The sequence below is a fragment of the Anolis sagrei genome, chromosome 1 (assembly GCF_037176765.1).
Source record: "Anolis sagrei isolate rAnoSag1 chromosome 1, rAnoSag1.mat, whole genome shotgun sequence".
Classification (NCBI taxonomy): domain Eukaryota; kingdom Metazoa; phylum Chordata; class Lepidosauria; order Squamata; family Dactyloidae; genus Anolis; species Anolis sagrei.
In genome coordinates, this window is record NC_090021.1 from 35026541 (window position 1) to 35052641 (window position 26101).

At 37.4% G+C, this 26101-nt stretch overlaps 1 protein-coding gene across 10 annotated transcripts in view; it reads right to left on the reverse strand.

The window, feature by feature from the left end:
- ESRRG (estrogen related receptor gamma) overlaps nt 1-26101 on the reverse strand; it is a 501516-nt gene that overhangs the window by 134936 nt on the left and 340479 nt on the right. For all 10 annotated transcript variants that reach the window (XM_060754264.2, XM_060754260.2, XM_060754266.2 and 7 more), the window contains 2 exons: nt 16819-17234; nt 4122-4238 (listed from right to left, as the gene is read on the reverse strand). In XM_060754264.2, coding sequence (XP_060610247.1) covers nt 4122-4238; nt 16819-17234 — 533 coding nt within the window. The remainder of the gene's footprint in view (nt 1-4121; nt 4239-16818; nt 17235-26101) is intronic.

Consider the following 26101-nt stretch of genomic DNA (forward strand, 5'->3'; position numbering starts at 1 on the left):
TCCTGCTACCACGAGTCATGGTGATGTCTTTAAGCATGACATAAGAGTCATCAACCACAGTTTCTTAGAGTATGCCATTAAAATAAACAACACATGATGTAAGAAATGAGGAAATATTTATCTGGTTGGAAATTAAATTCTGTGGATTGTTTTGTAAAGGAAGGAAATAATCAAAATGCTTCTTCACATTATATAATATTTAAGGTTTATTGTTTGGGTGTTTGTTGTGTAGATGTGATTCTCCAGTCTGCACCTTCGATAATCTTGCACCACTGGCTATGATGGCTATGGCTAATTCCCACTTCTGAATCACTAAACACAAGTTGGGAATGGCTGGATGCACATTTGCACGCAAGAATATCCACATCTTTCATATCAGATATATAGAATGTTGGATGGCTAGGTGAAAAAGAGAATAGGGCACCTTCACTTTTGCATTGCAGTCAGTGGGAGGAAGCTGTGGATGTTGGGGGAGTTCTGGGTACTGAACTGGCTGTCTTGCATCCTCATGCAGGGTGAATACTGATGCTCCTCATTACCATTTACCATGTGGGATAATAGATGGAGGACCTGGTGAAGTAATGTCTTGAGGGCAGAAGGATTTTCTCTTTTTCCTCTTTTTTGAATCTGGACATTTATCTGGAGATGGTGGCAGCAACTTAAAATGGTCTCAGAGCCCAAACTCACCTTTCAGACTCAAACTGAAGTGGGGAGAAGGGGAGATATGAGTGTAGCCAGAAGGAACATGGGGGAAAGATGATAAAAGAGTGGGATAAGAAAGGAAGGAGGACACAAATGTAGCCAAGCAAATGGGGCAAGAGGGGAAGAGGAGGGGAGAGGGGGAGAGGGGATGAGGGGATAAGAAGAGGGGGGTGGAAGGAGGATTGGGGAAAAGCTGCCAAGCACAGGAGGTTCAGGGTATTTTGGGGTTTCTCTAGGACAAAACTGTAAACTGTGACTATTTCCCCCTGCTATTATATAGTTGTAGTGCAGTAACTCATACCTCTCCCACCAAGAAATCTGTTGTTGTGTGTGTTTGTTCATCCAAAAAAGCTCTACCTTCTATAGCTTGACTCTGCTAATACAAGCACACAGAGACATTCTGCTGCTGCTGTCACAGAAGAGAGGAAAATGTTCAACATTGCACAGAAGAAATAAGAAATGATTACAGAATTGGTCAATCGACACGTGCCCAAACAAACCTCCAGGTTGTTTGCATCCTAGATAAGAGGAAGGAATAGTACTGAGCACACTGCATTTTTCCAAACATCATCACCCTGTAAGGGTCTCCTTCCCTTGCCCAAGGAAAAGAGACTATGCCCTGACAATATGGGCTTGGTCTGGATATCTGGGAGCCGTAAATATGAAAGCAACCAAGCTGTTGTTGTGAAGTGGCCAAATTCTAATGGTAGCTTCAGTCCTTTTCTCAATCTAAACTACTGTGCTCTCCCCCCCCCCCCCCCCCGCTTGTTTTGAAATGTTAACAGATCAAACCAAATATTTCCATCATAACACCCTTTTAGGACCTAATCTTCCTTAAGATCACACATTTTGGAGGGAGTGAGCAAAGGGTCTCTTTATTAAACAAATCAAAACCTGCAAGACCAGTATAAACAGCTGGGGGAAAATCCATTTTGATCACATTCATAAACCTAGAGTTCATACAAGCCTTACCACCAGATGACAATTTTAAAAAGCCTGCTACTGAAAGGAAAAGAACCGTGACATGAATCAGTCCCCGAAAACAGCTTTCTATTCCAACTGGCCAAATATGCTAAGCAGTACTGTCTGTCTGAAAAGGAGTCACATTCAAGTACGCTTTTCATGTCTGAGTTCATCTAGGTTCCATTAAAGGTTTTTGTACTCAGGTTTTGTAGTATGAAACAAATTAGGTTTTCCACATGGAAGAAACCCTATCCAAATCCAGATTTTATAATAGCCAAATCCTATATCTCTTAGTGAAGCAAAATCCCCACTGAATTAGACAGGAATTTTTCCGGAATAGACTAAAGGCTGCTGGCTTTGGCTCACAGGATCATAGTGCCTGCCAATACAACCCCACACAGAATAAGCTTTATTCTTAGTAAGTATAATCCAATAAGAATATGTCTGTAGGTATGTGATAGGCCTAATTTTTTCCTGCCTTCTCTGACAGCCCATGTTCTTTCAGGAACCGTAGCTATGGGAAAACTGGTTACATGGGGAAAACTGCAACTTTCTGAATGGGGAAATCCATTTATTTTTCACTACAAACTTCACTTTAAAGAACTTGCACAACACCAATAATAGTCAGTTCAAACAACACACTAGGATTCCTCTTTATAAGAGCAGAAATTAGTGGCATGTACTCCAACAGCATATTATTTACATGAACCACAATGTTATAAAAATATAATACAAATACTGTATGTTTATTTAGTAATGTTGAAGTTCTTGAAATACTTATGTAGAGAACTTCCACTGAGTTCACTGAGGTGTACTCCTGGATAGACATGTATGGCATTGCCCTGTTAAAATCTTTATTCCCCACTGAATGTTCATATTTTCCCACTTTCCTAAGCAATGTGCAAAGTGCAAACTAGAAATCTTCCCAGGAAAGCACTGGCCTTCATTTTGTGTGTCAGGAACCACAGTTCACTTTCCCATTGACTATAAGTGGTTCTCAACATCAGCATTATAACCATATAAATCTAAGTAAGTAGAGGGTGCCCAACATTAGTTTGTGCTAATGGTGAATCTCAAATCTAAAAAGATTGAAAAGTGATGCATAAAAAGAACTGCATTAGCTGGATATAAATAAGGCTTCCATATATCATATATCCCCATGCCCACAACAATAACAAAGTATTGAAATCATTACAGTCATTAACCATTATAGACAATTTTGGCTTTCCATTGCAAGCCCATGGATTTTGATTTTGAATTTGATTTGGACTATATACCCAGACCAAATTAGAATTAGACTGAAATCAATGGTTGGGGTTCTCAAATAAATCAGTATCCCCACATGCAGTCCTACCTAGCATAGTGAGAGAGGTGTAATAGTACACATATCAAAGGGATGGCATGGTCCTTCTGATTAGCAATTATCTCATTGACTACAGGGTATTTCAAAGAGATGGACCTCATTTGAAATCGTAAGTCTGCAAACATGAACTGCCCATGAATGAAACTCTTACCTCTTGAAAGAGGGGGCGTAGAGTTTCAAATAATTGCTGCTAGATGATTTTCCCAAATAATTGCTGCTAGATGCTTGGTGCAAGCAGCCCCTAGTATCAAGCATTCACAAGCTGGCAGCCCCCAACATAAGGCTCAAAATAGTTAGTAAAATTTGATAACTTGGTAACTTTTAATCCGTTTGTAACTTTTTGTGTAATTGTAACATGTTGCCGTCATGAACTATATGGCTTTGAAATTGGGTCCATCATTTTGAAACACCCTGTATTTCCCTAGACTTACCTTTTCCTTTGAGGCTTAGCTGAAGTCATTACAGTAGTTGGAGGAGGAGGGATGTGTTCTTCACAACAGTATACCTTTGTGAGATATACCTAGTGTTCAGATAAGGCCCTTTACAAAAAAAGCCAACTTTGGCTGGGTAATCCTGCATGGCAGGGGAATGGCCTTGTGGTATCTTCAAAATGTATGACACTATGATGGTATGAAAAGACTTGTCTCAGTGAAAATAAAAAATGCTAGGACGTTTTTTTGTGAGTATGATTCAATCACATTGCCTGCAATTTCAGATTCTCTTTGATTTGTGTGTGTCTGTAGAAACTGATACAATGAACAGCTGCTTTATGAGTGCATAATGGCATCTATCAGTTAGTGCTTCTCCCACACTGAATCCATTTTAACCATTTCTTTCCAGACTTTTAGGAGATTCATTCAAACTATTTTACTTCAAAGACTTTGGGATCATTGAAAAAATGATTGGTCTTAGGTTAGTCTTAGTTTTGTATCGCATTTGATGCTAGATTTGTACTTAGTTTAGTTACAATCAAAGCCATCACAAAGTATATTACATGCAGCAGATTTCCTGATCACATTGACTGCTTGTTTACCCCCAAACTGTCATTCTTAATAGTATTTGTGGAAAGTTATCTGAAAAGACATAGCCTTACCTTCTTTCAGCATCCCGACTTTTAGACACTTCATAAAGCGACAAGCTTGGCAGGACTTACGTCTGCGTTTTGTGATCTCACATTCGTTTGTTGCTGGGCAGCTGTATTCTATGTTACCTGTGGTGTTCAGGATTCAGAAAAAGAAGAAGCCATTGAAAAATATTAGCTGTCAAGTTATCTGTATTATCTAAAAAAAAGAAAGTACAGTATATACAAAAAACAACAACAACAACAACCATGAAGCAGGATGATATCAGCAGCTAAACTTATATTGGTTTCCCAAACAGTATCAGGTTTTGAGTGACTTCTTTCAAGTACAGATATATATATATGTGTGATGTTTTGTTTGTGGGATTAACATAATGCAAAAACCACTGTACAAATTGACACCAAATTTGGATACAATACACCTCTCAAGCCAAAGAGTGACCATTACTCATAAAAACACTGAAAAACACACCAGAAAAGACTTAAAAAGCAAAAAAAAAAACACACACATTACGACGCATGCACAAAACCACATATATAAACTTACATATGTACACATATACACAAATATATACACATATATATGCATATATACACACACAAAACACATATACACTGAAAAGGGGAAGGAAGGAGAGAAGGAGGGAGAGAAAGAGAGAAAGAAGGAGGAAAGGAGAAAAGGAAAGATAGAAAAGTAGAGAAGGAAGGAAGGAGAGATGGAAATAAAAAAGTGAAAGAAGGAAGGAAAGAGAGAGGGAAGGAAGGAAGGAGAGAAGGAAGGGTGGAACCAAAGAGCAAAGGAAAGGAGGAAAGAAACAGGTAGAGAAGAAAGAAAGAAGAAAGGGAAGAAAAAGAGGGAAGGAAGGAAAGAGGGAGGGAAGGAAGCAAGGAGAGAAAGAGGAAAGGAGGGTTGGCCACAGCAACGCGTGGCAGGCATACACACATACACACACACACACCTTGTGCCTTGGTGTGATTACAACTACAGTATATTTATATAGAGAGCATCTCCATACTACACAGGTATAGCAGTGTGATGCTACTTTAACTCGTATGACCCCACTCCCTTTATGGTGGTCTATGACCATAATAACAGTTTGTTTATATTTGGAATTTCGGAATGTGTAGCTTGGTGAGATAATTAGAATTATTTGCTACAGACCATTGTTTAACAAAGCAGGCTTGTTTACAGTATCTGTAGCTAACAGACTAACCACAGTTCGGGGTTTGCTGTAATTCCATTTAATCTGAAACAGAGACTGGAGCTTTCCAGAAGCCTCAGGGATGGCTTTTGGAAACATTCCCCTCATGTGGTTTGAAAAGCAGAAAGTATGTCAGTCTACAAATGCTTCTCAATCCTCCCTTGGGGCGTGTCTATATTGGTGAATAGTATATGTCACATTACAGAAAGAGATATTGATTACAAAAAGGTTTAAAAATCCCTCATACAAATATAAAAATAAACAGTACTGAATACAAGTTGCTGGGGGCACACAACATGGCTGTGTGTAGTCAGTCTTTAATTAATCCTTGTTTGTAGGCTTTTTAGAGGTATCTCTTTAAACAAAGTAGGAATGCCTTTAACCAATGTTGCCAGACTTTCAATGTAATATAAGAGGGTTTTTAGATTCTTTCTCACTATCATGTTTTTATTCAATGAGGGAAAATTAATGATATTTCCGTAATATAAGACCAGCTGTTCACTTAGGACCAGTCACGGTATGGATGCAGTTTGCAATGTGGATACCTCATGGAAAGAATAAAAATGTCTTTCTACATCAAGTGCCGCCCCATCTTGTTTTAAAGGTATTTTGTTACTTTCTAACCCTTTCCCCCCTGTGATTAAGTGCATTAGTATCTTAATGAAAATGCATTCTGTTTATTGCTCTCTTGGGAAGTGGGAGGTCATCACACCAAATGCATAAATTGTCATCAGAGACAGTCCAGGCATAATTGCAATTTTGCTGCTCCATGTTTGCTGCACTCAGAGTCTGTGGAAGTCCCCTGAAACATGCACAGATTCTAGTAATTAGCATAGAATCTGCCTGGGACCACAGCATTGATGAAATATTTCAGAGTTAATCACACTTTGTAAACACTGATTTATATTGACTACCTTTCTCCAGACTGATGTCTCCTCATTAAATATCACATTAGTGGATTGCAGGTTTGCACAAAGATTCAAATCCTCTGCAAGCAACAAGGGACAATACTATATACACTGCTCATCTCTGTAGCAAAATGACTATATGTTTATGATAAAAGAGCCTTGCACATTGAAACATGAAAAACATGCTTGGCAGAAACCGCACTAAATTAGAAGTCTGACTTGATAAGGAAACAAATGGAAAATAATTTGCGCCATCTTATTTGTCTTGTGAAAGCCAGCCAAGTCTACCATATTGGTAAAATAAGTAGACAGTACAATCTACTGAATAGAAGAAGGAGAATTCCCCAGACAAATAAAATTGCCAAATCCTAGTATCTCCTCATAGCTCATATCATTGTACTCTGTGGTTATTTGAAAGAATGACTCTCATAGTTAACGGCTTCTCTGAAGACAGAGAAACACTGAGTAAGAAAATGCAGTTGAACTTTTCACCACTTACAGAAGCAGAGTGTAGGGGTGTTTTTGAGGAACAAAGAATATAGATTTGCTACTTTTGTCAAATGCATTATCTCTTGGTGCATTTTCACATTAAAAAAATATTGTAAAACCTTTCTGTGCTGTGTATACCAATGTTGCTATGTAAGATTAGATAGTGCCACAGAGTTATTTTTAAAACAAAATGTCTGTCCTAATCAACATATATTTTGTATTCACACTGGAACATAAAAAAGCAAAAACAGCACAGTTATATGAGCCAAACAAAGCATTTACCAACATATAGTATATCCAAAAGTGGTGGCAACAACAAGTGTTGCATAGATCCCTAGAAAAGGAGATCCAGCCTAGACCTAGTTAGATTCCAAGTCCTAGTCATGTGTGAATCTCTCTGAAATTTCCAGGTATTTATGCCCTGATTATCTTGTGCATTGTATATAAAATTCAAGTAGATGGCTCTTGTAGTTTTTTTAATTGTTTGTAAAAAAAAATCCAAAAATTCCCCAATTTGGAATACATGTTCCGAAATTCCCCAAATGTTTGGAAATTTGGTGGGCTAACAGTAGAAAATGTGTGGTACAATTATAGCATGTTTCATCACAATAGCTCTAAAAATGAGGAAGAAATGAGCCTCTGAAGTTTCCCCAATTGCTCAATTACAATAGGTTCATAATTTTGAAAACACCCTAAAAAGTGATTAAGCCCTCCTCCTCAATTTCGTAATAAGTATCTAAACAATTTTTTTCACTGATCACACAGCCCTAATGGCTAAGTATATCGACCAGCATATCTTATTTAAATTACTTAGCACAAATCTCATCGTATTTTCAGCTCTCTCTGTGGAGTCCACTTCTTCGACAAATGTGTATCTCATTGACCAATACAAGACACACATACTTCAAAAATCTACATCTCCCTCTATGTGGCTACAGAAATTTGAGCCCAACTGGATTGAGAAAGAAGGAAAAATGCCACTACAGTTTGGCTTGGAATGGGATTTGTTCAAAGATTTCAACAATATTTCCAATACAACACTATCATACGTTGTTGAGGATGTTCTAGCATGGCTGTGCCAGGGGTTTGAATTCCCTTTGTCTTTCTTTGCTTGTTTGCATGAATTCCTTTAGGGCATGCATTTTGCAAGTTGGCAGCTTCCTCCAGGGTGCTGCCATAGGGCCACCAACCTGCCAGTCATTGTTAAGTTCTTTAGTTCTGCCCCTTTTTCCAAGTTTGGAGGGAAAAGGGACCTTTAGCTCAGTTATCACGGAGAAGCCTTTCCGACAGGACGTGTGAGATTCTCCCATCTGTAGAAAGTTTCATTTCCCACAAACTTTGGGAGGAAACAGTTCTAAAAGCTTTGCTGGGGAATCTACAGCCCCACAGCTTCTGGGGAAAGCAGTTACACAGCTTCACTAAGAAATACAGCAGCCCTTGCTGGGGTTAAAGAAACAGATCCACAGCATTCATGGAAAAAATCCAAAGGACACCAGCTGGAAAATCTGAAGAGTCTTGGCCAGTAAGGTCTACTCGGGTTACCCATAAAACAAATTGGAACAGCGAGTAGGGCCCCACACCAGCCTAAGAACAGATTGCGCAGGAAGGGGTCAAAGGATTTCCTTTATAGAAGAAAGAAACAGTTAATGAAGTAAGTTGCCTATCCATTATGGGCAAGTTAAAAAGTATTCAATTGATTTGTTGAAGATTTAAGCATTAATAAAGAACCTTGTTAAACTTTCTAAGCTTCTAGCATAAATACTTTTTGGGCATTGCAGACTTTGTATAGGGAAATCCACAGGGCCTCTCAGCCGAGGCACCCCGGTGCCCCGCTGGGCATATAGAGACCATGTCCTGTTAACAGACAATTACTACAGGCCCAGCATGTGACAGCACAGAGGATGAATATCATACAAGGAAGAAAGAAATCTTCACCAACCAGTTGTCCTTGAAAGTCTACTTTCTTAGGGTTTTTTTTTGTTCTGTAAATGAAAAACTATCTTACACTAAGAAAAATGCTGTTCCAAGCACCCTGCATGCTATTACATCAATTTTTGTAAGAGTTCAAATGTTGTGGACCCAGAAGATCAAGGGTTTGTTGCATTGTCTTGAGCCATTTTTTGTAAGTTTATCAAAAATTGAAGAACCATCAAATTGTTTTAGGAGAAGCTTAGGAAATGTGTTTGTATGCTGTCAGTGAACTTTTCTTGGGTGGGGGTTTACACAGATTCATCAGGCATGTGCAGCTGAGAAAATATTGTGCAAGGAAGTTATTCTGCAATGCCCAAAAAGTATTTATGCTAGGTCAACCTGCAGATATGCCAGTGTAAGTCTCCCAAGAGGTTTTCAACTATAACCTCAGGTACAGTTGCCCTTTCAGGACCATCCTTAGACACTGACATTTCAGGGCCAAAACCTGAATCATTGGTACAACCCCTTTTGATGTCACAGGAGTCATGCCCTAGTGGCAAGGATAGAAAAATATTTAAAATATTTTTCAAGAGTTGAGAAATGTTGAAGGGAAGAATCTTGAACAGAGAAAAATCTTCATAATTCAGGACTTATACTGTGCAAATGTTGCCCAATATTATTTTGTGCAGGAAATAGAATTTTATGTGCAGAAATCAGCATTTTCTCAGTGTAAAATTATTAATTCAACACGGAAATATTAACTCCTGTGCAGAAAAGCTGTAACTAAAGATTTATTCTACATAAAAATTTCTCACAGGTGACAAACAGAAAACAGCATATTCTGCACAGGAATTAGTATGTCTGAATTGAAATCTAGTATTTACTGAAAAAAATGTTATTTTCTTACTGAAGAGTTACATCCTTATTTAGTGATACCACACAGGTGAAATTACAAAGGGCAGCCCTGGTGTATCATTAAGCATGATATCCTAATAAACAACCAGTTACAAAGATGCATATTTATTAAAATAAAAGCCACCAACCAAAAAAAAAAAAAAGAAGAACATACAAACATTTTTTCAAGATTGAGTACTTGTCCCTGGGAGAATAAGCAGTCTGAGGACTGGAGGGAAGGCTCGGGGCTCTAAGGCTCAGGGCCAGACTTGGAGATTAAATATAAGGGAATAATGTTCTCAACAATACACAGCAGTTGAGGGAAAAGCTACTAATAGCACAAACTTGAATGCATCCGTTTGTCAAAAGTTGGAATGGAAATTGAATTATGCAAGAAACAAGATTGGCTTGACAGCCCAAGGCTTTTACTCGGCTGACAAGAATGAAAGAGCAGTTTATAATATCTCCTGGCTGGTGTTCAAAAAGGACTGGGCTTCAGTTACTTATTTGAAAGTCTTCTGTACAATTAGTTTGCAGGCAAGACCATTTTCTCACTTACAGATTACTATAACCCTGCATCTAGTTGGCTGAGTGAATCTATGGAGGAATATGGGAATCCAGTGCCTGAGGTGACTGGACATAATTTGTATATTTCTTTCAGTGGCTGAACACAGTTTTACAGTGGGGCAATTAAAGAACTGAACAACACAAAATAGTGTGATGTTTCAAAATAAAATATATGCCAAATTTAAATTTCATTTATTTACTGCCAATGTGATGACATGGAATTTCCCTACTTCTTCCACATAGTCAATTATGTTTAATAGAAGTTCTTTGGTGGGTTTTCCACCAATGGGTTTAATTTTATTAAGAAAGCCAAACAGTACACATGGTAGCTCAAAAGGAACTTCATTCCTTATTCTTCACACAGAGAAAGTAAACTCATACAATCAGAGGTGAATGTGACAAATCAGATGGTTACTGAAGAATGGAATATATAATTTTTCCTTAACGTTTGATGTGTTTCCAGAGTTAGTGTAATATGCAAGAGATGTCTTATCCCCCATTCACAGAAAGGCAGCAATATTTTAAGCTTGTTGTACTTGGGAGGATAAATAGAAAACAGATTAACAATATTGTGTGTCTGTGTGCATAACAAACTACAGAAATATAATTTGTTAAAGCATTTCTGCAATGCAGGGTGCCTGAATTAATAATGGGAAGCATTCTTATTGGGGAGCAATACATTCAGTTTCCTTAACCTATAGTCACACCCCTCGTGAACTGCCTTTTCTAAAAGCCTCAAGAGACAATCCATCCTTTAAATTGGTCACAGATGCCCAATTTGTTGAACAAGCCTTTTTTTTTCAAAACTAGGAATGGATGTCCAGCAGCACCTGGTTTGCTTGCTTTTTCTGTCTACATTTTAGGTAGTCCCCGTAACAATCAGAGGGTCCCAGTGCAGAAAATTGGCCTGGAGAGGTGTTGTAATTGCCCACTTGCATATTAAGGGTTAAGAGTTTTGTGTTTCTGAAATAACTAGAAGCCAAAAGGTGAGGAAGTTCACCTAAAATAATCACCACCCCTTCAAAAAGAAATTGACACCTTGATGCCATCAAGATGGTCCAAGATGCTACAATAATAATATGGAATCCCCAAATAATGGTTTCTGCTATTTCTGTGCAATTGTCGCTTTATGTCAATATGTGCACCAAGCTATTGAATCCTAGGGTTTTTTTAATGGTAAGTCTTCAAAAACTGCGAAAGAATTGTGAGAAATTCAACCACACTCTAAGACTATAGATCATTGGTTTTTTTCAAGTAGTTTATGTTTCTAATATGTTTCTAATTTAATAAAACAAATTAAAACTAATAATGATGATGACATTAATCAGTTCTACTGTCTTCTGTGCTATAAATAAACAATGTGCCTTGGTAATTTCTTTTTAGTATTTTTCAGCCTTCATTGGCATTAAAGAAACAGAGAAGACCGAGAATCTTGTGCTATTGCCCAGAGAGGCCTTTCCACATGACTGAATAAAGCATGCCCCAGCCAGATTTTATCCTTTGGCTGATATCCATTCAAGTTGATCCAGCACTAAACTCACAATATTTCTTCTCTGTAAAAGATGAGTAGAAATATTCCACAGCATATGAGAGAAGGAACACATGGAAAGAAATTAAAGCTGAAATTAAAACTAATGAGATAGAGTAGATTTTGTGGTCCCAACACTAACTAAAATTAACTAATGAAAATTAGCAATAGACAAGCCAGAAAGCACTTTGTCTTTTTTTGGGGGGAGGGGGGGGATCTTGCTAGCCTTTGAAGAAACAAATGTGTATGCCCAAGATTATGTGGCTATATCATAGATAACACCCAATAGGGTCTGGATTAGGGATGAGGAAGCATTATGTCCAGTTCCTTTTGTTAACAATTTCCACAATTCTGCAATTTTCTTTTTGTGTCACATGGAAATTGGAAATTGGTTTCTCCCATTGTATGGGGGTGGATTGAAACCCAGAGATGTGTCGCTCTAGTTCCAGAGTCTCAAGGCCTGAATTCTTAAATGCCTAGGTTTTTAATCCCAGAGTATTTGCTTATACTACGGCAAAGTTAGAATTGCCATCTCTCACCCTACTCTGAGAAACTTCTCATTATTGACACTGATAATGACACCACATTGGAGGGCAGAGAACAGCTTGGGGACAGAAAAGCAGGTGACTTGTCACTCAGAGCAACTTGCTTTCTCCCCAGTGTCTACTGACTTTGATGGCTGCCTCACTCTGCTTAATGATAGAGCTTCCTGTGAAAAGAGGCTGTATCTTCCTCTTCCCATACCTACAGGAGTTAAAAACTGTTATAGCAGTAGGACACATATTTACCATAAAAGGGGTATTAGATTCAATTCAGAGACTCAACCAGTTCAATATAGTTTGTGGCAGCCACAAAAATGAAGTTTCTGAAGTATAACAACTACTTTCAATGTAAGTAAAGTAAAAAATAAGGGTTTCCCCTGACATTAAGTCTAGTCGTGTCCAACTCTGGGGAGTGGTGCTCATCTCCATTTCTCAGTCGAAGAGTCAGCATTATCTGTAGACATTACATCATACCATGGGTCCTTTCATGCTACATAATTATAGTGTTAGAATTCAACTTTAGTCTGAAAATCCTGGAATTTGTCATATAGAGCATGGTAACTAGAATACTCAGAGAGCTCAAACTACAAACCCTATTATTCCATTGAATATTCCAAACAGTTAAATTCCCATGGGATTATAATTCTATATTTTGTAGTGTAATAAGGCCCTAGGTAATTAAATGCAAGTGAAATGAAATAGATGACATTAAGGTGAAAGACCTTCTAAACACTTGTTCTCATCATAACACATTACAAAAGGCACACATTTTAGCTACAAACCAAAGGGTACTTCATGAATGAACCACGTATGAATGCTTCCTGACTGAACTTTTGCTGTGCACGCTACACAGGACTACCCTTGAAACTGTCTGGAAACTGGTGCATTAACTAATGGAGATGAACAGGAAGGAATATCTTGTACCCTAGTGAATGTAGTTTAATCATACTGGTGCTATCCTCAGATGAATTGGCCAAATGAGACCAGAGGGAAGAAATCCATTATCTGTGGCCAAGTTTGAAGCCTGTGGTCCTAGTCATATATTCCTACTGCCATCCTGTTTGTCAGTGCCTCTTGCTTCATGCTCTGACTTGCTGTTATTCTTTCTTCACATTCAGAGAAGTGTGCCAGTCTATTAAAATATTTTGGAGAATTAGAGAAAAACAATGAAGAAAGAAAACCTTCTTGTGGCCTTTTAGATGCTGAAATAATCTATCCAAAAATAAATGCTTTCAAGCCCCGTTAGTTTCAAAGGGAGGACTAGACCGTTGTCATGAGAAGCACTTCATGCTCACTAGATCATGTCCAGTTTTGTTCATCCTCCACTACAAAAAGTTGATAAAGCTATATGAAAAAAATCAATGAATAATCAAAGTTATTCTTTAAATGCTGCTGTTTTGTTAAAAATAATCCACCAGAAGATGTCTAAGGCAATCTAAAACATCTAAAATTTAGTGTTCAGTATTTAAAATTGGTAACTTCACTGACAGTGTTTGACAGAAACATATTACATACACTTACAGGCATGAACAAGATAGATTCTGTAGGTTTGTTCTTAGGTTGAATTTGTATGTAAGTCAGAACATACATTTTTAAGTGTAACTCCAGCCAAAAAACATATCTTTCAGCTTTGGATAGAATTAACACCTCTGTGGTGTTTGTTGTGGTGTTCTAGTCACATAAGGATAGAACCCATGGTCAATCACCTAGAAAAGACCACTAAATGAACAGGACTTGTTAAATCACATCTATGTAATTCAATAAAATAGGCTGGCAATAGCCACCAAGAGGATTTTTTCTCCAGCTGCCCCTAGATTGTGAAATGACCTGCAGGAAGAGATTTGACAGCTGAATATGGTGTGTGAATTTAAACAGCATTTTAGACCAGTCTCATCCAGCATATTAAAACAAACTGTACTGGTTGTTTTAATATGTATTTATTGTATATGTTCTTTAAAACTGATAATTTAACTAGGTGACTTGTTATTTATTTATCACATTTATATACTGCCTTTCTCAGCCCGATGGTGACTCTGGGCGGTTATGTTTTTTTAACTGATTGTATATGTTGTATTTTAATACGTGGATTTATCCTGTCATCATTAATTCTTCTCTTATTCACCACTGGTCTACTATTAAAGGCATTGCTTCTACATTAGAAATATAGTCATAAAACATGGTGCATCATGTCAGATGCACTGCTGTTTTGAAAGGCCATACATACATGCTTTAAACAAATAAATAATACAATTTGGGAATATACATGGGCATGTATAAGGAGGACTTTCATAGTTATAAATGTTTGTGGATGTGGTTACATTTAGTTCCAGAGAGATAGAAGATGTTCTAGTTTTCTCAGCCTTAAGTCATGTACTACTGCTCAATTGTTTTTTTTTCTGGACAAAGAGAGTCACTAATATATCCCCACATTTTTTTCTATCTGTGGCCCTCAAGGCAGTCTTCATTCCTCGATCCTAGTCATTCTACTGAATTGTTTACCATCCTGTTTTCCTCACTCCATGTGTCATTTTATTTATATATTTAATGCTGCTAATACAATTTGTTTTGATACTGTTGTTTGTGGTTTAATATTCTCCTCTGAATATCAATGGTGCAAAATATGTGACAATCTGATCATGGAGGGAGAGGTAATACCTATGCAAAACATTTACTGTAACACTTTGACTATAATCATGTGAATAGGCATGAAAGGGGGGAAATATGGACCCCTGTTGCCAGTTTTCTGGAGAAACTGAAACCTCAGCCCTGCTCCCAAGTTTTTCCTTGTAAGTACTACAAATAATGGTTGTTTGGGAATGTTGTTTTTAAAAGGTGGAAACTGACACAGGTAGAGAACACCCAAGCAATTAACCTGGCAGAAAGACGTATAACTCTGGAAACAGTCATCACTCATTTTGGGAATAAGAAGCACCATATCGTTTTAGGGTTAGTTTTTGAGACAAGTAAAAGCAATGCCAATAAACGAAAATAGATCTTAAATCAGCCACCTCTTTATCACCCTCTGCCTCAAATCCTGAAAACACTACTCTTTAGAGATTGATAATAATACAGGCCATCCACAAGTGCAAGAACTGAAGACTTTACACAGATATATGTTTTATTGTGTTTTTTAAATAATTAAGAGTAAAATAGTCTTTGTTTTACTCTCTTCACCTTAATGTGTATCTTTTTATTTTACTTTACAATTTTCTTTCTTTCTCCATTGTACATTATTTTCTCTTCCCACCTACAATTTTGAGGAAAATCAGAGTTTAGAAAAGTCTTAATAGATAGATTTGTCAATACTTTACTGTATATTATTTGAGTTTTGGAACTGGGAAATAATTTGCTTCAGCCCAGTTTGGCCTCTGACCTAACAACCCTTGCCTTTTGGTGCTGTGTTGTATTTTTCATATCTGTGCTAGAGCCCTTGGTTAAGAACTTCTGTTTGAAAAAATACAACATATTTGTGCCTATATGAGGAAAGGACTTCCTGGGACATTCAACAGAAATCTCTAAAGTTGCAGACAAAACTTTCAAAACAGTTGGACCATTACTTAATTACTCCAGCAAGTTTTGTCAAATGCCCCAAAAGAATGCCCTTTCTCATACAGGCGAAATCACACACTTTTTCAAACAGTAAACAAATGACCATCTATTAGCATATGGCACTCTCTCCCTTTTGTTTTCTGTCCTTTAATTTGAAAATTATATAAAAATAACTGAAATATAACTTATTGCCATTGTTGCTGTGTGCATTCATGCCATTTCTGACTTAAGGTGACCCTATGACAGGGTTTTCCTGGAAAGATTTGTCCAGAGGGGGCTTGTGTTTGAGTTCCTCCAACATTGAGAGAATATGACTTGCTCATGGTTACCTAGTGGGTTCCATAATTGAACTCTGATCCCTGGAGTCCTAGCTCAATGCACAAACCACTACATATATAGGCATTGTTTCATTTATCACAGCTTTAGTTAATTGCTTAATATTCTTTCCTTGATACTGCATTTAAACTTCACTGATAAAGAGGCACTGAAGGCTTGGAAGTAATGTCTTGAAAATAAAGTGCCATAAAGCTAAAGGATCTGTAGTTTACAGCAGGTAAATTACAGTTGTCCCTCCACGCCCACAGATTCTGTTTCCATTGATCCAATCATCCACGGCTTGAAAATATTTTTTTAATTTTAAAGCAAACCTTGAGTTTGCCATTTTATATGTGGGACATTTTACTAAGTCATTGTATAAAATGCGACTAGAGTATCCACAGATTTTGGTATCCACAAGGGGGCCATGGAACCAAAACCCAGCAGATATTTAGGGCCCATTGTATATATAAGCTAAGTACATTCAGGGAGCTTTTCCTAATTTCAAACGTTACCACCTCATGATAGTCATGTGTCTTCAGAAGATAGTTTTTCAGCATCCAAAGACAAATAAGAAAAAAATAAGAATGTTAAGTGCAAAACATCTTTGTCTAGCCTTCCATGGTCAAAATGGAGAAACTAGCAATTTAGTCTTCATCACACAAAGTAACCATCAGATTAAACTGGACTCTGGCATAAACATGATTAGGAACAATAAAATACAACAATTGGAAAATAATGGGGAAGGGGAAATTGTGCTCATAGGATTCTACTTGGATGAGAAAACTGTGATCAAGCACTGACCTTGAATCGTCCTCTTGAAGAAAGCCTTGCAGGCCTCACATGAAGCCACCCCATAGTGATACCCTGATGCAATATCACCACACACCAAACACAGTCTTTTGGGCATTGAGTTCAGCATGTATTCACACTTAGTTTGGGAATCTTCAGCGATGGTACTGGAGCAGTCATCATATCGTTTCCTGACTGGCCCATTGCCCCCAAGGCCCGGGGCAGAAGGGTAGAGTGGTGGTGAATCTAGCCCATTCTGATGTCCATTCATGGTTGAACTGTAGCTCCCACTGGCGTCAGAGGAGCCACCAGGGCTGTGGTGATTGATGCTGTCCGTCAAGGAGGCGGGGCTCGATGGTTCCGTCTTGATATATGACGAACAGCTGGAATCAATGTGTCGATCCTTGCTTGACATTCTGCAGAGAAGCCTGCATTGTAAAGAGAGAGAGGAAGAGGTTTCTGTGCATTAAAGACAATGCTCTTTCAAGGCAGCACTGCAAGGGCTAAAGACCACACATCATTCATTCATTAGTCAATACCTCTTGTTTTACATGGAGGTAATCAGCATAAGGGCATGACAGGGCTTTATCAAAGCTTCAGACAGGCAGTAAACAAAAACTTTAAAGAGAACGAATCCACTACTCTCTTTTCTCTATGTTGTTCTCTACTCTACACCTTGCCAAATGTCCTTATATCAACTCTCTAAAATTCAAAACTTGTCATCCAGAGATACAATGAATTTGCCAAAAACACTTTTTTAGTATTCCCTCATGCACTCCCACATACCTTCTAATACTACTAGTAAAGCCTCTGAGATTAAGGTTTTGCTTTGAAATACTGTTTCTTAGCATTTTTCCATAAAGCATAACTGCATCCTCTATTGATTGGAGCTCAAAAAAAGTAGAGAAGAGGGAGAACTGACTTATGTGAATTTCCACCAAAATGCAAGACTTGTAGATTCACAGTTCTGTGCATATTTTTCAAAAAATGTTATTCATAGCTGATGAGGTTCCGGGGAGGTTCAGGATCACTAAATTGAGAATAGTTTTCTGGGCAAAACCTTCATACATCACTGCTCTTGACACAGTTTATATATGCCAGAGTTTCTCAAATTATATTCCTCCAGATGTTTTGAACTTCAGCTTCCATAATTCCTAAGTGTAGGTAAACTGGCTAGGATTTCTAAGAGCTGAAGCCCAAAACATCTGGAGGAGCACAGTTTGAGAAACACTGAGGCATGCAATTTCAACTTTATAAAAGTTGACCAATTTGCATAATTTCTGCAAAAAAAAAAAATTCTCATAATGTAAAATCTGTCTAAAGCCCAATTTTTTTCCAAGTGTCTTATATTGCCCTTTTCCTCTTACAGATAAAATCAAGAGAAGTGAGAACTTAATTGCTTAGATCCCAGAAGGCCAGGGATAGGGTTTGTCATCAACATGTCCAGTTACAGAAAAGTCTTTCTCCTAAGTGTTTTTTTTATGTGAGATAAGGCATTTTGCTTTGTAATCTGAGCACACAACTCTGGCAAAACTCTTACTCAAAGCCTTTTCCTTCACCTGGTCATGGTGACTCCCAGAAATCCCACACAACATGGACAATAGTTTGGAATTATTGGGCACTTGGCCCAAAACACCAGAGGGTCCAAAAGGTCTTAATACATGGGTTAATATTAAAGAATTGTACTTCAACATCATTGCAAGGGTATAAGAAGGCAGTTTTAGCTGGCTCTTCCTACCACTAATGTTGGCTCCACCTTCGTCAACCACTTTGCCCTACCAATCGTAAAGGCTATCAACTCCCACTGATCATCGTTCATGTTTTGATTACTTCTGCACTGCAACACTTCTAGAAAGAGCATAAGCTTGCATTTTGATAAACTCTTTCTAAATATAAATGCATTTGCATAGTGCATATTTTTCCACTGTGAAATCCAAACACAATAACAGAGACTGAAACCTCCAATATCTCTTGAAAATTGAATCAAGCTATAGTGATATAATAATATGTCAATAATACTGAAGAAGCAGTGGTTGTGTTACTCTTGTGCAATAGAAGTTTATGGTCCCTTAAAGATGGGTAGAAGCTTTTGTGGGCTTCAGACCACTTCACTGTAGAGGAGTTCTCAAAAATACATGCCAAATAAAATGGTAGGCTTTCAGGCCTAACAAGTATCTTTGATTTACATACTGCTAATTTTTTAACAGGTTGAAAGAAGAATATGATCGATTCATGAAGGGCACGGTTGTCAATGGGTACTTTGAAAATATGGCTATATATAATCTCTAGCATCAAAGGCAGAATGTATTATTTGTAGCCATGGACCAATTGCTGGGAACATAGTGTGGAAGTTGCAGTTATACTGGTGTGTAATGTTGGAATATATCAGCCTTTGATTTTGATCCCCTCTGTTTTATTTTCATGTTGATGTGCTCAACAGAAAATTTGTTGCATAGGTGTGAAAATTATCAGCAATTATCTGTGTGAGTACTATAGTGGAGATGAAAAATAAAATCCTAATAGGAATAAAGCCTTTCAAGAATATGTTGCTTTAGTTTTGCCAAATGGGTGAGACTTCTCAAACACTTTATAAGTTAGTGCCTTTTCCTCTGGTCCTACTGCCTTCTACATACCACTATTAATGAATGCTGTAATTAATAAATTGCCCTAAGTTTCATCCCTTTGCTACTATTCTCAGCTAAGCACATTCCTCAAGTCAACATTTGAAAAAAAAGTGGATCGCTGCTGACTTATAGCCGCACTGTGAATTCCTTTTAATTTAGACTACTTCCACTACCACTCAACTTATTACCTTATAATTACTGGACAGCTCTCCCATATATTTTCATCTCCAGGAAGAATGAGGAGTTATTATGGTACTAAAACATGGCCTTCTTTCCATTCTTCACCAGCCCCCTTCTCCTGTCATAAGATTTTTTTATAGGTATGATTTAAATATTAAATACTACTTTCATTGTGTCCCAGTTAGAATACCTGGAGTGTGTGCCTGCTGTCTTTGTGCCAAACTTCCCTTCTTTTTCACAAGTAAAAATGGAAACTGATCAAATGTTAAGCTATTTTGGAGATGTGGTTCAGCACATTGGACACCTCCTTCGACATTCAGAAAGAAGTTTGAGATAGATTATCAAATCCACTGACACGAATGCCACTAATAGCTACTAACTATACATTCACCATACCTTCTGACACAAAGGGGGTACACATTAGGAACTAACTGGAAGCCAATATAGTAACTACTGCCTCTGCCCAGACATCAGTTGACATATAGGTTCATTTTCTATAAGAAGTTCAAGGCAATGCCCCGTGCACTGTTTCTCACTCTGTCATTTAATCCTTACAGTACTTATGTGAGGTATGCAAACCTGAGGAATAATGGGTGGGCAAGGATAACACAGTAAGTATCATGGCTGGGTGAGAATTTAAACATAGGTCAATCAGTTCTAGCTGGACACCCAAAACACTTTATCCCACTAGTTGCCATAGAGGATAAGAAGACATGAGTAACAATGGCTAGCTGGAAAAGATGATATGATAACATAATTCTGCAGTTCGAGTTACCAGGTAGCCAAGCAGGTAGATGATGAAGTTAACCTTTGTAGCCTTATTTTAATGGAGAGCTTACAGGCGCTACTACATCTTTTTGTAAGCTACATAGTGGAAGAGTATTGTTTCATAAAACCACTGAGACAGTATTGCTGCTGTCATGGCAAGATGTCATTTTAAAACAGGTATGTGGGCAAATTTCGGGCCTCCAGGTGTTTTGGACGTCAACTCCCAGACATCCCAGCCAGCTTACTGGTTGTTAGTTAAAAAAAACACCTGGAGGGCCAAAGTTTGCCCACACCTGTTTTAAAAGATGCAGGAGAAGAGTTGACCCCCTCCTGCTCACAATCCAGTAAGTCTCCAATCAGGAAATCTGGCAACTTTTCTCTTCCAAGAATTTTTTCCCCCACCCCCCAGACCTTCTTCTATTTGTTCCTTTCTAACCCTTTTGGATGTTGCCATAAAAATCCTGCTGGAATGCTAAATGCAGCACTAGTTTTCTATGCATCTGCAAACCTTGGAGTTGTGTATTTTCATTGGTCCCAATTCAGCTACAATCTTGTTAGCATTCAGTAACTGAGTTTGTTAGCAGATGGGGCAAAACTTAAAACAGGTCCCTATAAGAAAGCACTTGCCTCCTAATTACTACCTAGCTCACTGTGCTAAAGACTTCTTATAGTCACTATTGCTAAAGAACTCTCATTCATATATATATATATATATATATATATATATATATATATATATATATATATATATGCTATCCGAGTTCAGACTTTAATTCCCTCTTTTCTGTACCTGATTTTCTGCAGCTCTTTTATGCAAGCCTGAAATATTCACAACTGTCTATAAATTCAATTGTCAGCTGGTGATTTTTATTCTAGACCTCACTTCAATCTAAAATTAGAGGCACTAAAATTCACATTAACTCTAAGAGGAATGTAGTGAATAGGACTTTATTTCAAAAGAACACCTTTTTGTCAGAAAGAGCTATTCTCAAGATGATGGCTTTATCTGCATTCAAAGTCCAATTCCACATTGTGCTGTTAATACAGTTTTTTTAGGTCACAGAAGATTAATAAAAATCTAAATGTAGTTAACGTTTACAGTGAGAAACAATGTGTGTTATATCTCAGTGTACAATGTTTTTTAAAAGCCATAGAGGGATTTTTTTTCTTTATTGTTGTTTTTATTCAAGTGGCTGATACCTATAATTATCCTTTCAGGTCCATCTTCTAAAATACAGGACCATGTAGTAGACAATAGTGTGTGTGTGTGTGTGCATATTTAAGTATACACACACAGGGATAAGGGGCATGACTGTGAAGTTTGTAATTTCAATTCTTCTCCGTTGCCTGAAAATTGTACCCTGTCTATTAAAAGATAAGTGAGTGTGTTATATTTAATTTTCACATATTTAAAGACATAGGGGATGCTCACTTAAATGCTTCCTGTGTTTCTATAAATGGGATTTAAAAATGGCTAATGATGAAATTCCACACATTTCTGCACCATTCTACACATTTCAAACTTCACACATCCTCCTTTATATCCCTATGGTACTTTCAGGCTACTCTGGAGGATCCCTCATCTTCTTTCTCCAGTACAAGCTGGACATTAAACTCTGGCAAATTGTAGTCTGGATCCAAACCATATTTTGTTTTGTTTAACTAAATTATGTAGAATGTTATGTGAGTGTGTGATGGTGCCTTCAAGTTGCCTGTTGACTTATGGTGGCTTCATGAATTTCACAGGGTTTTCTTAAGCAAGGAATACCCAGGGGTGTTTTGCCATTGGCTTTCTGAATATAGCCTATAACACCGGGCATTCTTTCATGGTCTTCTATTAAACTACCAACCAGGGCTGATCATGCTTATCTTCCACTATTGTACAGGAAAGTGCCTTGAGGGTTATTAGGTCAATTTTATTTTATACTTTCCACTACAATTAATCCAATTTGATTTTAAAAGAATTTGATGTAAATTACTCACATGGGTATTATTTTGCTGTCTTTTGTGATTAGCATACATGATATTTTAGAAGGTTTCAGATGTTTTAAAAAATGAATCTATCTCTCAATCAGACTACAATCTAATCTAATCCAATGTATCTCTCAATCTGACCATGATGTGCTTTAGTAATAATGACGATAAAGAATTGGAGGAAGGCCCTAAGTATTTATATTCAGTGATAAAAAATAAAACATTTTTCTCCATATAGTTAGAGGGGCAAAATAAAAAAAATCACCTCCCTAACTGTATGGAGAAAAATGTTTTTTGTGTGGAAAGAAACCCAAAGGACACCTGACTCACCTCGAGTCTCTCGCCTCACCAGCTCTTGTTACAGAGTTGAGTTACAATTTCAGCTGAGCTATTTTACAATGAACACTTTTTTTCTGCTTCAGCTAATTGCACTCTAGCAAAGTGGCAAAATGTGAATCACTTAGCAGGAAAATGGGCACCAGCTGCTATTGTCAGAGAATGGCAATGCCGAAGAAAAGGAAAGCGACTGAATGAAGTGTCATGTCAGAAATCAACGGTGCAACGTGTGATTTGAGAAAACATGACTACTTTACAGAGACAGGGTGTCATTATGGCATCACTGTAATACGATGCTTTGACAACTGCTGCGTCTAACATATCATCATTGCATTAAGGTGCACTAGTTTAGTTGGGAAAGGAATAAAAAGAACATCCCCCCTTTTTAATAAGAAATATATTAAGGAGTGCCTGGTTAACCTAATGGATGAGAGCCTTAGTAGCAAAATAATCAGAATGAATCCTGATCTAAAGAATTTTTAGTTTGTAGAATATTTTGTTACATTGTGATTTTTCTTTAAAAATAGTGTAGGTATTGATTAAATGGCTGAAATAAATATTTTTCTTGATTCAGTTTGCTAAATAACTTTTTATTAAAAAATCTATTTTAAAGAAGCTGGAAAACCTCCCACTTTATTGACTATGGAGAGGTGAAAACCATCCTTATGCAGCCATGCTTATGCTGCCGATAACAGAAAATGAAACTGAGAGCTATACCATAGAAAAAGTGCATGACAGCAGAAAGGGTTGAAAACCCTATCCTACTTGTCACCCTATTTCTCTCCTTCTCTAATGCAATGAACTAACATAATATGAGGGAAATTTCAAAGTGTTCCCTAGATCAAAGTCTGCACACAAGGGCTATCTCAAATTCACACATGAGTCCATCACTCAAGTAGAGAAAGAAATAAAACAAGCCTTTGTGACGTTACAGGATTTTGAAAATTAAGAACTGAGACTATGTCGCGGCCTATATGGATTAAATCAGAAGCAGCAAATGCACACAGACATAATTTATCTTCAGTTAATTTGCTTGGTCCTATTCCAATTCATAGCAAGCATCACTTGTTTATAGCTCTAAATATTATACATAGGCAAGTGGCAAATCAATAAAACTGTTAAATGCATAATAATACCATGTAATTACATATGGAATGTTTTGCATAATTAACTGACTGAAGTGTTCATTGATGTAATGGCTATTTAGGTAGTATAGCCTACTTTATAAACCTATAAAGCACACATATTTTATGAATTGAGATTACCGACGCCTCTTGTCCTAATCATCTAAATCGGGATTTGGCATATGACGGAGAGAGAAATAGAGAGAAAATGTATGTGCCTTTCTTTCCTGCCAAGTCAAAATCAATTCTTATGGCATTACTCTATAACTAACGTGATATTTCACTGATAATCACCATTACCCTGATGACTTTTAAGTAATGTAATAATTGAAAAAATACACTTGGATTAAACAAACTACTGCTATTTAATCAATATTATTGAGACAAACTAAGTGTTTTAACAAGTCTGTATATATACACTAATGCAGCTTTAATTAAATGTGTCCTTAGACATGCACTGTCTCTGCATTAGGCAGAGCTGATGGATCTTTAAAGGCCACGACATGATGCTAAATTTTGCTTGCAAGGTCAAAATTACCAGTTGTGGTAGGCAGCAGAAGTTAAATGTTCTTACACCACACAAATCATGCTTTGTTCAACAAAACAAAATGAGGTTACATGCCTTTGTGGCTGGATGTTGTGAGGAGACTGGTGAAAGTAAGGAATTATTCAGCATCTTTTGTATATTTCTGCTCTATATTTTCCATGTTATTCAAATGAAGCATTAAAATAAAATAAAAATATATGCTTTTTCATTTTTAATCCACATTTCTCTCTCACACACACACAGAAATGCGCATACACGTATATCAGTGGTGCTACTAAGAACAGTCACCTTAATTTATTTGATGGAAGGAAAATATTATTTTTAAAATCCATACATGAAAAATATTATATGGGAAGGCCAAAATTGACATAGACCATGGGGAAAAGACCAAGATGTCTTAGTAGATCATAAACTGAATATATTCCAGTACTGTCATATATGTAATATTGGGCCATTCCAAGAGATTTCTAGTGCCTAAGGTTGCATCTACATCAATGTAACTGCCATTGCCCAATACTATGGAATCTTAAGGTAATTTGATAAGGCCTTTAGTCTTCTCTGCTAAAGAGTACTGGTACCTCACCAAACTCCAACTCCCATGATTCAACGGGATTGAGTCATGGCAGTAAAAGGGGTGTCAAACTGCAATAATTCTACAGTATAGATGCAGCCTACACCTCGGAAAGTGATAACATTGTTTTAGTCAGTCAGCAGTTGGAACAATGCTCCAGTTCAGGGCATTCCAGTTTAAGAAGGACACTGACAAGTTAAGAATGCATTCAGGCTGAAGCAACCAAGATGGTGACGTTCTTAGAAACCAAGTTTTACAAGGTCTGGTATGCTTAGTTTGGAGAATAATAAGGGTAGACATGGCAATGGTTTTCAAAAAAGCAGCCATGCAAAAAATAGAGCACATTTGTTATTTTTTCCTCAAGAGGAGAGGACTAGAACAAAAAGGTGGGAACTACTGGGAAATGGATTTCAACAAAACATTAGGAGAAAAGTGGCAAGACCTGTTCAAACTCGGACTGGGAGATGATAGATCCTCCACAAACGGACCATTTTCAGCAAAAGCTAGATAATCTTACGCTAGGGATGTCGTAATTCCACCCTGCACTGCAGAATCTGGATTCCTCAGGGTTTGAACTAGATAGACGATCTCCAAGATACTTGCATAAACAACCCTTCATAAAGGCTTCTGATCAGTTTGTGCACAGTGTGGTTTGTGCAAAACAGTTTTTATTGTTAACAACAAATTCTGAGACCATTGAAAAAAGGAGTAACATCACTTATGCTCTCACATAGTGGTGGGTAGGTGAAATTTTAAATGTGTGCAATAATTAAATATAGGAAGATTTACATCTCAATGATCTGTTGTTTCATAGCTGAATAGGAAAGTGTTTATTTAATAAATGTATCTACATCTTAGTCTTAATTCCTAACATCACACCTAGGCTACAGGAATCCTGAGTAGTTGATGGCACATGCTGTCTTATGGCCATTTTCCACAATCCACTCCCCATTAATCTAGTAGGTGGATTGGTCAATTTCCACAACCAACAGTTTAGTTTAACACCATGGTGTCCCTTGCTGTTTCACGGCAAATTCATGAAAGCTGTAAGCAATAAAGTTGTGGCCTTTTGTAACTCAACTTGGTGCCTGTCTCCTATTCTACTGCTTCTCCTTCCCTGAAAGCTTGAAAATGCATCTAGTAAATCATACAAACACACCAAGAGCAAGCA